The sequence below is a fragment of the Sorex fumeus genome, unplaced genomic scaffold, assembly GCF_029834395.1.
Source record: "Sorex fumeus unplaced genomic scaffold, SorFum_2.1 ptg000100l, whole genome shotgun sequence".
Classification (NCBI taxonomy): Eukaryota; Metazoa; Chordata; class Mammalia; order Eulipotyphla; family Soricidae; genus Sorex; species Sorex fumeus.
Genome location: NW_026606157.1, coordinates 4,679,522 through 4,692,694, shown reverse-complemented (window position 1 = coordinate 4,692,694; position 13,173 = coordinate 4,679,522). Strand labels below are relative to the sequence as shown.

The following is a 13,173-nucleotide window of genomic DNA, read 5'->3' as shown; positions in this document are numbered from 1 at the left end:
AGGGAGGAAGAGGTGAAGCCAAGTAAGAAGAATGCAGAGGGCTTCGGGAGATCAAATGGACAGGAAGCGCGCATCACTCAGAGATGCTGACTTTGTGGATTTTATCTGCTAAATGCAAATATTATTCCAACGGCCAACTTGCTCCATTGCCACAATCACTTCCCCGCTAGTCATCACCATTTTTCAAACCCAAAGAAAGGGTGAGATCCGCATAGTCTTATAAATAAACAATTACCAATACTGGCTTTCCTTTCCTGTCTATTATCTAAGTTTCTAATCCACTCTCCATGTTGTAAGTGATCCTTGATAAAACATTTTATTTATTCAATTTTTGGCTACACCTGGTGGTGCTCAGGGCTGACTCCTGGTTCTGCACTCAGGGCTGATTCCTGGTGGTGGGGGACCATATGAGGCTTGAATACGGGTTACCGGCCATGTGTAGGATAAACACCTTATTTATTATGCTGTACTAATCACTTCGGCCCCCTTAATAAAGCTTTTTTTTTTCTTTCTGCTTTTGGGTCACACCCAGCAATGCTCAGGGGTTACTCCTGGCTCATGCACTCAGGAATTACTCCTGGTGGTGCTTGGGGGACCATATGGGATGCTGGGAATCGAACCCAGGTTGGCCACGTGCAAGGCAAACAAACACCCTACCTGCTGTGCTATCGCTCCAGCCCCAGTCAAGTATTTTAGACATAGAAAAAGGCAAGGAGAATGGTGATGGGAGCCATGATTTCAACTCACACGTGAAAAAAGACTAACTGGGTCTGACCAATATGCTCCAGCCTGCCTCTTTCTCTACTGCAGGGCAGCTCAGGGGAGACGCTCCCCTGCTTGCAGGAAGGCTGGGTCCGAGCCCAGCACCACACAGACAGCACCAGGACCCCCCCACCCCCCCGCACAGAGCTGCAGCAGCCCTGGAGCATGCAGAGTCCATAAAAATAGAAGCCCAGACGACGGAGGTACCCACGCTGGCAGGGATGGGGGCCGCTCATGACACCCCGCTGGCCAGGAAGTGCACCAAGTAGCCTTTCCTGCCGAAGGTCAGCCTCTTCCCGCCTATGGACCCCTCTGGATCTGTTTTATATGGTGGGTGTATCAGGAGCCTCATCTGCTTAAAATTAGGGAGGATTCTGTAAACAGCTTGTTTTTTATTTTTATTTTTTTCTTGATGGGTCACACCCAGCGATGCACAGGGGTTACTCCTGGCTCTGCACTCTGCACAGGAATTACTCCTGGCGGTGCTTGGGGGACCCTATGGGATGCTGGGAATCGAACCCGGGTTAGCCGCATGCAAGGCAAATGCCCCACCCACTGTGCTATCGTTCCAGCCCCCAGCTAGTTTTTTTTTTTTCTTTTTGGGTTGCACTCGATATTGCACAGGGGTTACTCCTGGCTCTGCACTCAGAAACTCAGAAATTACTCCTGGCGGTGCTCAGGGGACCATATGGGATGCTGGGAATCGAACCTGGGTTGGCTGTGTGCAAGGCAAATGCCCTACCCGCTGTGCTATTGCTCCAGCCCCCAGCTAGTTTTTTTTTTTTTTTATGTAAGTCCACATGGCGCCGTGTAATCCCATCAGCGGCCAAGACTCAGAGACTATAAAATCCAGATCCCGGACGAGAACAGTGCAATCTCTGCCCCCGCGCCTGGGTGTTCCTTCCCGGAGTCCCTTGGAGGGGAGCGGGTTGAGCTTTCCTCCCCGCCCCGACCAGGGCTACGGCAGCCGAAGACCTCCAGGACCAGCCACCACCATGCTGAGACCACTCTCCGCACACATGAAGGTACTGGCAGAGGGACAAAGCCACGCGGGTTCCGGGGCCAAGACCTCCAAGCCTACTCGAATTGGAGTCGAGCATCTTCCACCCAGATCCTCCAAATTCCAGTAGGCGGGGGTCACATCCACCACCTGGCCCCCTGGCGCCGTGTAATCCCATCAGCGGCCAAGACTCAGAGACTATAAAATCCAGATCTCGGAACCGCGCGGCCACATTTGCGGCCGCGCGACATCTTAACAGAACTTTTTTTTATGACATCTTATTGTCTTATTTCTACTTTGGACAAACTTGCAGGCTATCGAATGTAGCCTGCCCACAGGGCAGAATCTGGCAAACTCCCCGTGGCGTACCAAATATGCCAAATACCAGTAACATTGATGGGTCGCACTCTCCTAAACAGCCTTGAATATAATCTCAGGGCTAGGATGAAAGAGACGTTACTGGGGCCTGCTCGAGGCAATCGACGAATAACAGGATGATGAAATGAAAAAAAATGAAAAAAGTCCACATATACTTCTAAAAACTTCACTTGTAATAAAGGGTTAATGAAGTGTGTCTGTGTGTGTGTGTGTGTGTGTGTGTGTGTGTGTGTGTGTGTGTAGAAACCAACACATGATGAGCCAGGTTTGATCCCAGGCACCACACTGGGTCCCCTCAGTCCTGCTAGGAGTGGTCCCTGAGCCCAGAGCTGAAAGTAAGCTCTGAACACACACACACACACACACACACACACACACACACACTGCATGGTTCCCCAACAGGGTATAATTGCCTCCAAGACTGTTGGGTGTGGTCCCCAATCAAAACACAAAGACCAAAAACTAAGACTCCGGATTAAAAAAAAAAAAGAGGCTATCTTGGGGCTCAAAGAGCCTCTTTTGCATTATCTCCTCTGGCCCCCACACACGGAAACTTCCTCTCTGGGTTGGCCCGAGTCAGGGAGGTGAGATGGCGCATAACTGCTGGCTGTGTGGAAAGATTTCACAGACACGGATAAAATCAGAAACAACTGAAACTGAGCCGGAGCAAACAGTACAGCGGGGAGGGCGTTTGCCTCGAATGCAGCTGACCCGGGTCCAATCCCACGCACCCCTACGGTCCCCCGAGCACTACCAGGAGTAATTCCTGAGTGCTGAGCCAGGAGCAAGCCTCAAGTATCACTGGGTGTGACCCCAACACAAAACAAAAAGAGAGGCTGGAGCGATAGCACAGCAGGTAGGGCGTTTGCCTTGCACACGGCCAACCCAGGTTCGATTCCCACCATCCCATAGGGTCCCCTGAGCTGCTGCCAGGAGTCATTCCTGAGTGCAGAGCCAGGAGTAACCCGTGTGCATCACCAGGTGTGACCCAAAAAGCCAAAAAAAAAAAAAAAGACGGAGAAGGGAGTTTGTGCAGACAGTCAATCTCTTCTGAGACCCAGCGGTGAGTGTGTTAAGCTGGGCCAATCAATAGGTGAGAGACATGACGGTGACTGTGGGATGTGGGAGTGTGGCAGGGGTCGGGGGAGGGGTCGCCTGGCCCCATCCCAAGAAGACCCCAGAGTTCTCTGTCGAAAAAACCCCCGGTGTACCTGAAATTTCCGGCAGTTCGAGGTCTCTGCAGAGCTCAGCCGTGAGGTGGTGGAGTCTGGCCGCTGGCATGGGGGCAGATACTGCCGTGAGTGTGGCCGCCAGGGCTTTGGCAGGTGGGTGAGAAGGGAGACTGCGCAGAAGAAACTACAAGGAAGGCGGCTTGCAGGCACCAGACTGGAGTCGGTCCCTCCCCGCACCCCAACACCGCAGCCCCTAGCACTGAACTGCTCCCCATGGCTGAGAGTCGCCCAGAAGGTATGTGGACTGTGTGGAAACTCTGTACACCCCCCCGGGTTGCCGCCAAGGAGCCAGAGAGATGAGAACTCAGTGGGTTAGAGCATGTGCTTAACAGGCAGGAGATGTGGGCTCACTCCATGTGCCCTGAGCACTGCCTGGTGTAGGTCCTTCCCCCCCCCATATTTAAATTTTATTATCAAAAGCTTACCCGCAGCATTAAAAAATGGATGGCTTAAAACAAAAACAAAAACAAACAAAAAGGGGCTGGAGCGAGAGCACAGTGGGTAGAGCGTTTGCCTTGCACACGGCCAACCCGGGTTCGATTCCCAGCATCCCATATGGTCCCCTGAGCACTGCCAGGGGTAACTCCTGAGTGCAGAGCCAGGAGGAACCCCTGTGGATTGCCAGGTGTGATCCCCCCCTAAAAAAACCCCAGAAAAATGAATGGTTTGTGGGGGTTGGAGAGATAGTACAGTGGGTGGAAAATCAGCCTTGCAGGAGGCTGACCTGGGTTTGTTTGCCGGTACCCCCATACAAGCCCCTGAGCATCACCAGCAGTTATCTCTGAGCACAGAGCAAGGAGTAGGCCCTGAGCACTGCTAGGTGTGGGCCCAAAGCAGAAACAAAAGAGAAAGTATGATCTGGGGCCAGAAGGAGGTTAGATGCTTGCTGTGCACAACAGCAGCTGTCCTGTTGATCCCTGCCATCAACTGTGATCCTGCTGAGTCCTGGCAGGAGTGCCCCTGAGCACTGCCAGTGTGACTCTCAAACCAAAAACCAAACACCGCCCCACCAGGGGGACATAACACCGTTTACATATGCTGAAAACTGTGTCCTTTTCAATTATTTTAACTCATGGAAGATTCTAGAAGTCAAACACTGCAGAGATGCACAACCCAACTCGCTTCTGACCACTGGAAGTGTCTGCCTTCCACGGTCCTGGACTCTGGTTCCTGGGTTCTGTCCAGCTCTTCGCTGAGACAGGCCTCACCCTAGGGAGCTGCAGTGACCTGGCTGGGGCCAGGAGGGATGAGATGGGCCAAGACGCCGAAGACCAAGGGGGCTCTTTCACTATTTTCCATCACGAGAACGTGTGCTGACTGCTGGCTGTAGATGCAGGATGTTCAGATGGTCTCTGAAATGCTTTTTTCACCGCTATGACACTAATAACTGAGAATGCACACTGGACAGGAACTGAGTGTTGAAAATAGGTAAAGGGATATTCTTGATAACCTTTCAGGATCAATATTGCAAACCTCAATGCCCAAAAGGAGAGAGGAAGAGAGGAAGAACGGGAGAGAAGAGTGAAGGAGAGAGTGAGAGAGAGACAGGGAGAGAGAGAGAGAGTGAGAGAGAGAACACCTGCCATAGAGGCAGGCAGTGGGTAGGGACACTGGTGGAGGGATGGGTGTTGGAACACTGTGCAACTGAAATCCAATTATGAACAGCTTTGTAAGGGTCTATGTCACAGTGATTCAATAAAAAAAAAAAGCTTAAAAAAATTATAGCTCTTTGTGTGAGTGGTCACATCTAGCATTGCTCAGGGCTTACTCTTAGCTCTGTGCTCAGAAATCCGTCCTGCCAGGGACTGAACCAAGCCAACTGTACTCAAAGGAAGAGTCTTACCTCCTATCTCTCCAGCCCCTATAAACACCTGTGCATTTCATTTTATTTCTGTTGGACTTTTTTTCTGCATCTGCATTTGGACTGAAATCTGCACCCTCTGTAACAGGGCACAGGGAACGAATAATGACCAGAACCAGTTTCGTCTCAACGCAAAGGAGCTCAGGGGTCCTCCTGATGCCCCAGAAAAGCATCCAGCTGCCCCCCACACCCTGGAAAAGCCACCGTTCAGAGCAAGAGGACAGATACTGGGGCTACACTGAAATAAGTAGAAACTCGGGACTTTTCCAAAAACATGAACAGTGGATGCTTGCCCGGTAGGGTGCAGAGCACGGACTGAGACGTGTCAGTCAGGGAAACGGGACGTGGCCCACTTGTCATTCTCCTGCGATGCGACTGTGGCCGCGTCTGTTCTGCTCTCTTGAGCTTCATCTTCTGAACCGGGATGGGCCGTACGTGGGGACAGGAAGAGCCCTTCCGCACGCTGCCAGTGGTCCCCGTTAGTCACGTCCTTTCTTTTTTTTTTGCTTTTTGGGTCACACCTGGTGATGCACAGGGGTTCCTCCTCGCTCATGCACTCAGGACTCACTCCTGGCGGTGCTCAGGGGACCCTATGGGATGCTGGGAATCGAACCCAGGTCGGCCGCATGCAAGGCAAACGCCCTACCCCCTGTGCTATCTCTTCAGCCTAAGTCACGTCCTTTCTTCCTTTTTTTTTTCTTTTTGGGTCACTCCCAGAGATGCTCAGCGATTACTCCTGGCTCTGCATTCAGGAATTACCGCTGGCGGTGCTATGGGTACCCTATGGGATGCTGGGAATCAAACCCAGGTCGGCCGCGTGCAAGGCCAACGCCCTCCCCTCTGTGCTATCGCTCCAGCCTCCTAGTCACGCCCTTTGGACCCCCACCCCACAAAGGCTCTGGGCTCTCAGCTTTTCCATGTTGGCTGGAAAGAGTGAAAATTCCGACACAAGTGGTTTAAGAACATCAACATTTATTTAACATGATAAAAAAGAAATGAGATATGAACATTTGCATTTAAACAATAGTAAGGAGCTCAATACTTACATGTGCTCATTGTATAGTATATACACAATGAACATAATTACATTTGTACACAAACTAAGGGACTGGATTTGAAAACCTGCTTATTGCTGTCCACATCTATTCCAATGAAGTGGAAGTCCAGTACTTCAAGATACCTACATGTGTAACTGTCTGCGGGGAAGTTAAGCGGTAAATGTTTGCGCGGAAGCTGACAGGGGGGGATAGCGTTAACTGCTGACGTGGCAATCGGACTGAGAAAGAGTTGGAGCAGGAAGCGAGACATACTTCACCCAGCAATAATAAAATGGCACATTTTTAAATATATATATATAAATTTTTTTTCTTTTTACAAAGCAAGTGTGAAACAAAGCATCACAGTAGCTGAAATGGGAAGGGGGAGGATTAAAAAAAAATAATAATAACAAGAAAGAAAGCGAGCTCAGTCGGAAAGAACTAAATCTATGTACTGGAAAGGAGAAAGGAATTGGAATCCACCTCGACTGGAGAAACGCCGAGGCCTGGGACCTGGCTGGAGGGAGGGCAGCTCGGCGGGGCCCGCGGGAGTCAGCACCGGGGCGGGCCGGCTCGGAACCGCGGCAGCGCGAGCTGGTGTGAGTGAGACCTGGACATCACGGAGTGGACACATGGGCCATTAAAGCTGTTTTGGAATAAACATTTTCCAGAAGTGATAAAACGATGCTCTGTGGTTGAAAGCATCAGAACTATGAATTTCATAGATTTAAAATATACTGTACAATATCTTCTCACGTAGCAGGAGGTCCAAAGGCCTTTGCTCTCCGTGGTTCTGACGGAGGGCAGGAGAGCTGGAAGAGAGAGAGAGAGGGCGATTGGTGGACATCCGAAGAGCCGGGGCCGTGACCTCAAGTGACTGCAGGGACACTGCCTACGATCCGCCCGATGAGAGGCTTTTGCAAAACCTACACCACAAGCAAAAGGAGATTTTTCTCTTCATTTTCCTCTCCACAGATGGAGTTCATTTTTTTTTTCCCCCTTGCTTTTTTGGGGTCACACCTGGTGATGCTCAGGGATTACTCTTGGCGGCTCTGTACCCAGGAATTGCTCCTGGCGGTGCACAGATGACCATACAGGATGCTGTGGATTGAACCTGGGTTGGCTGTATGCAGGGTAAATGCTATACTATTGCTCCAGCCCCGAATAAGAGTTGTTTAAGCAAAAAATAAATAACAAAAAATAACAAACCCGAGTGAACAGCAGTTTGTAGTAAAAAAACAAAAAAACAAAAAGCAAAAAAACAAAAAAAACAAACCAATAAAAAAACAAAAAAGAGGAACCTAAGCTTGAATTTCTTTTTGACTTTCTGGGTCATGCCCGGCGATGCACAGGGGTTACTCCTGGCTCATGAACTCAAGAATTACTCCTGGCAGTGCTCGGGGGACCATATGGGATGCTGGGAATCGAACCCAGGTCGGCCTCGTGCAAGGCAACCACCCACCCCGCCCCGCTGTGCTACTGTTCTGGCCCCGCCGAGCCTGAATTTCTAAGATCACGTGACTCTGGGAGCAGATCAGCTTAGCCTCAGACACTCCTCGAGGATCCCGTGAGCAGCCCAAGGAGTCTGTTGTTCTCCCTCTCGCCTAAGCAGCGCACAGGGCATTCCAAGGGGCAGTGCCCTGGGCTGTGGAACATCCGGGGTCACCGTCCCCCATCCCGGCACAGAATGCCAGTAGTTCTGGACATGAAAGCCGGTAAGAGCTACAGACGGGCCTGCAAGTGCACTGGAATTCTGACCTGAGCGTTGAGTTGAAGCCAGGGGCCGTGGGCAGCCCTGTGGGGCTACTGCTCCACGGGCTGGACAGAGCCTGTCCACCCACCGCGGGGCACCCCGGGAACCAAGGAGTGGAAGGTGGGTTCTTCCCACGCTCACTGAACCCAGCTGCCGGGGCCGAACGACTTGAGTTCCAAGCATGCCCGTGTCTGAGCCACGGCACCCTCGGTGGCCCCCTGAGCCTTGAGCACAGCTGGGTGTGGCCCCAGAAAATGAAGATCCCACCCATTGTGAGAGGGCGTGAACAGAAGCAGATTCTGGAAAAACAAATAAATAAATAAAAAAGAGCTAGGAGATGTACAACGGTTGGAGGGACGGGTGCTGGAACACTGTATGACTGAAATCTAATCCAGTCTGAAAGGGTCTCACAGTGATTCAATTAAAAAGTTAAAAAAAAAAGTTAAAAAGTTAAAAAAAAGCGGCTGGAGTGATAGCACTGCGGGTCGGGTGTTTGCCTTGCACGCGGCTGACCCAGGCTCAATTCCCAGCATCCCATAGGGTCCCCTGAGCACTACCAGGAGGGATTCCTGAGTGCAAAGCCAGGAGTAACCCCTGAGCATCGCTGGGTGTGACCCAAAAAGAAAAAAAAAAAGTTAAAAAAAAGTCAAAAAAGTTTAAAAAAGTAAAAAAAAAAAAAATCAAAAATCTTGAAAAAAAATCCTATAAATAAAAAAGAAAGCACAAGGGCTGGAGCAATAGCACAGCGGGGAGGGCGTTTGCCTTGCACACCGCCGACCGGGGTTCGATTCCCAGCATCCCATATGGTCCCCTGAGCACCGCCAGGGGTGATCCCTGAGTGCAGAGCCAGGAGTAACCTCTGTGCATCGCTGGGTGTGACTCAAAAAGAAAAAAAAAAACAAGAACAAAAAAGACAGCACGATTGGATAAGCTTATTTTGTCCTAAGCGAGGGGCGGGCTGTGAAGCCCCCAGCAGGGGCGTGGCCCCCGGGGAGCATGTGGGCGCATCTCGCAGCCAGGCACACCAACCCGGGTAGGGGCAGCACAGCATGTGGACCCAAAGTCCATCCCGGGAACCGCACGGTCCTCTGAACTCCCTTGGAGTGACCCCTGAGCACTGGGCCTGTTTGCATCCCACACCCGGGTTCACGCTTGCCACTAGGAACCCAAAGGGAGCCCCGGAGGCGGGATGGGAGGTGGTTACCATGGCAGCGGGATGGGCGACCGGTTACTTGGATGAAATAAGCAGGAAGCAGGAAGGCGGTGGAGGGTCCTGCACGCCACCCCCCCCCCCCCCCCCCCCCCCCGCGACCCACCCGGCAGTTGGGGACACCGCGCGCAGCCCCGGTCCTCTCTCTTGTACCCAAAGCGGGCTCTGATGCGCGCGGCTAAGGGGTAGGAGGGCTAAGTGGGCAGCGCTGGGGGGGCGGGGTGGGGGTGATGGTGGTGATACGTACTGGGGCCGGCGCTACACACACATGAAGTGGGACCCTTCGGTGAGCTGCGGCTGCGGAGCTGCAGCGGGGGTCGCCGAGGGCTCCGGGGGCGGGGACAGGCTTCTCACTGCAACACAAGACGAGATGCGGCTTCAGGGCGCATTCCTGCCCAGCTCCCGGTTCCTTTCGCATTTGGCCTGGTTTATTTTTGGTTTTGGGGGGCCACCCCTGGCAGGTCTCAGGGTTCCTTGCTGCTCCCTGCTTGAGGGGGTCTCTCCTAGTGGGGCCACGCGGAAGGCGAGCGCCCCACGGGCTAAGTTTGCTGGGCAGAAACAGTTCTGGGCCAGAACTGGCCAGAACGATTCTCAAAAACTTTTCCCCACTCCTCTCTCCTTATGACTTTTTTTTTTCCTTTTTGGGGTCAAACCCAGTGATGCTCAGGGGTTACTCCTGGCTTAGCAGTCAGGAATTACTCCTGGTGGTGCTCGGGGGACCATATACGATGCTGGGAATCGAACCCGGGTCGGCCACATGCAAGGCAAACTATCGCTCTGATCCTCCTTATGGACTGTCAATTCTTTATCTGTTTGGGGGGCCCACCCCGGCAGTACCCAGGGCTCACTGCTGGTGGGAATGCACGCAAAGCATTAAGGGAAAGCCCTCCAACCCCGAGAGGAGCCATGGTCCCCATGGCCTTACCTGCCACGCTCTGGTTCCCTCGGGAAGCCTCAGCGGGGAGTTCGTAGGGAGACAGAGTGTCCTCTGGCTCGGGGGGACTGGTCTTTGTGACTTCCTCCGGGGGACCGTCCGGCTTGTGATTTGTGATCTGGGTCTCGTCTTGAGGGCTGAGGAAAGGAGATTGATGTTTCAAATCTGTTATTAGGCAACAATTCCCCTCTGTGACTTTGAATCATGATGATTATAAGCGAGGAGACAGGCCACCAACTCTAGCAATAAGCTTTTGCTTACAATTAGCCTAGTCTCTCATTTCCTGTTCTCTTACAGAAACACCAAAAATTAAAAACAAACAAACAAAAAACAACCCACCCACCCACGAGAGCGATAGCGCAGTGGGTAGGGTATTTCCTTGATGTGGTTGATACGGGTTCAATCCCCAGCATCCCATATATGGTCCCCAGGGCACGGGCAGGAGTAATTCCTGAGTGCAGAGCCAGGAGTGACCCCCCAGAGCAGAGCATCGCTGGGTGTGGCCCAAGCCATCTCTCCCCCAAACTCAACACTCCACCCAATTTTCATCTCAGAAAAAGAAAACACTCATCTCCAATGCTAGCCTACATGCCATTCACTTTGTCCTTTCTCCCGGGAGAGGAGATGGGGGGCTTGAAGGACCCTATGGGGTGCCGGGGACTGAACCCGGGTTGGCAAGCGCCCTACCCACCGTACTCTCTAGCCCCAGGACTTTTCTTTTTGTCGCCTACTGCAAAATTTACCCTTGTCTTTTACTGAGGAGAAAAGTAAAGTAAGTAAAGTAAAGGCCCTCCCGTTGATCGTCGATTTGCTCGAGCGGGCCCAGTAACGTCTCCATTGGAGACTTTGTTGTTACTGTGTCTGGCATATCGAATACTCTCGGTAGCTTGCCGGGCTCTCCGAGAGGGGCAGAGGAATCGAACTCGGGTCGGCCATGTTGGCCGCTTGTAAGGCGGACGCCCTACCCGCCGATCCTTAACAACATTAAGCCAGCACCTCTCATTTCCAGCACTGGGAGGTTTTTCTTTGTTTCTGGATCACACCAAGCAATGCTCAGGGCTTACTCTCGGAGGAGTCTGGGGAACCCTATGGGGTGCTGGGGAACTGACCCAGGTCAGCGATGTGCAGGACAAGTGTCCTGCCTGTTGGTCTTTTAAAAATGAAGGATGCGAGAAAGGGACCCTCCTTCACTGCTGGTGGGAATGCCGACTGGTTCAGCCCTTTTGGAAAACAGTACGGACGATTCTCAAAAAATTAGAAATTGAGCTCCCATCTGACCCAGCAATACCTCCCCTGGGAATATATCCCAGAGAGGCAAAAAAGTATAGTTGAAGTGACATATCCCTTCTCAGATAGAGAAGGGAGCACCAAATAAAGGGTATTGAGAGGATCCTCCCAGGAGGGAGAAGCATGCTGAAAGTAGACTACAGACCGAACATGATTGCCACTCAATGCCTCTTTTGCAAACACAGCACCCAAAAAGAGAGAGAGAACAAAAGGGAATGCCCTTCCACAGAGGCAGGGTGGGATGGGGGGATAGGGGGTGGGAGGGATGCTGGGACCTGTGGTGGTGGGAAATGGGCACTGGTGGAGGGATGGGTACTTGATCATTGTATAATTGAAACCCAAGCACAAAAATCTGTAAGTCTACAACTGTACCTCATGGCGTTTCACTAATAAAAATTAAAAAAAAAAATGAAGGATGGTACCAAGCACTGATGGTCAAAAAATAAAAGAGGGGCGAGACCGGAGGGTTAGGGCTCATGAATGACGGGGCCACGAGGCAGGCAAGGTGTGGGGGGTGAGGGCTGGGTGAGTCTGAGAAAGGAACTCGCAGAGACTGCGTGCTTGGGACACTCAGACGGGCACTGATGCCACGAGTGCTTCCCTACTCCTCATGTGGCCACGAGAGTCCCACACTCTCTGGCTCTCAAAGTCACTTTTTCTTTTCCATTGAACGGTGCTGGGGTTGAAACCGAGTCTTGGGGTGGGGCGGCGGAGCGAGAGGGAGGCACATGCCTAGCCTGCGGCTGACCCGGGTTCGGTCCCTGGCACCCCATGGTGTCCTTCCTTTGACGGGCCACCTCCTATAGCCCCTCGAGCCCTGCCAGAGTAATTCCGGAGTGCAGAGCCAGGGTGACCCTTGAGCACTGCCAGGGGTGGCCCCAAACCCCAAACCCAAACAAGACAGAAATCCAGAGCCTGAGGCAGGCGGGGCCCCGCCCAGCGCCCCCCCCCCCCCAAGTCCACCAGCTGAAGCAGGAACAATCCTGAGGCTCCCCGGCTGGTCCCCCTAATTATTACCTGCATGGCCCGTCCTCCGGCACCTCCTTCATCCTCCCTTGATCCCTCACTTCCTCAGAACTGATTCCATTTGGCTCAGGTTGGCAAAGCGTTTCACAGAGAACGTTTTCCGTTTTTTTAAGCTACAGGAAAAGAAGGAAAAAAAATCATTTTCTTAAGGCAGTCTTACCACATTTCATAATTTCACATTCCAGAGACCTAAAACGATTCCTAAACAAACATTTCTTTAAACCCGGCCTGTCCAATTACTTTCAGAAATGTACATTTAGATCAACAGCAAAAACCAGTTTGCTTTAGCACTCGGGCAAAACTGGCGAGGCCTTACAGGGCTGAAGCACACTGCCCAGAGCTCTCTGGGGAGCGAAGACACTGGCCAGGAGAAACGCGAGTGAGCACGTGCTTGGTGGGGTCACCTCCCGGCGACACTCAGACCTGGGGGGCCAAGCCCAGACACACTTGGCTCAGCCATGCTGGGGTCACTGGGGCGGGGGACCGGGCTTGGGGTGTCTCCATGAGGCCTATCTCTAGCTCCCTGCCCCTCCACTAGTTGTAAGTATTTATTTTTTGGAACACACCCGGGGATGCTCAGGGGTTACTCCCGATTCTGCACGTAGGACTGACTCCTGGTTCTGGTGCTTAGGGGATCATATGGGATGCTGGGGACACAACTTGGGTCGGCCACTTGCAAGGCAGACACACGCA

At 52.3% G+C, this 13,173-nt stretch overlaps 1 protein-coding gene across 1 annotated transcript in view; it reads right to left on the bottom strand.

Moving 5' to 3' along the window:
• Window positions 1–6,855: 6,855 nt before the first annotated feature.
• The window catches only part of PLEKHA5 (pleckstrin homology domain containing A5), a 216,606-nt gene continuing 210,288 nt past the window's right edge, over window positions 6,856–13,173 (bottom strand). Inside the window, exons 29-32 of the mRNA XM_056134570.1 lie at window positions 12,472–12,593; window positions 10,159–10,304; window positions 9,481–9,586; window positions 6,856–7,082 (exon numbers count right to left, since the gene is read on the bottom strand). Of these exons, the coding sequence (XP_055990545.1) occupies window positions 9,492–9,586; window positions 10,159–10,304; window positions 12,472–12,593 (363 nt within the window). The 3' untranslated portion in view covers window positions 6,856–7,082; window positions 9,481–9,491. The remainder of the gene's footprint in view (window positions 7,083–9,480; window positions 9,587–10,158; window positions 10,305–12,471; window positions 12,594–13,173) is intronic.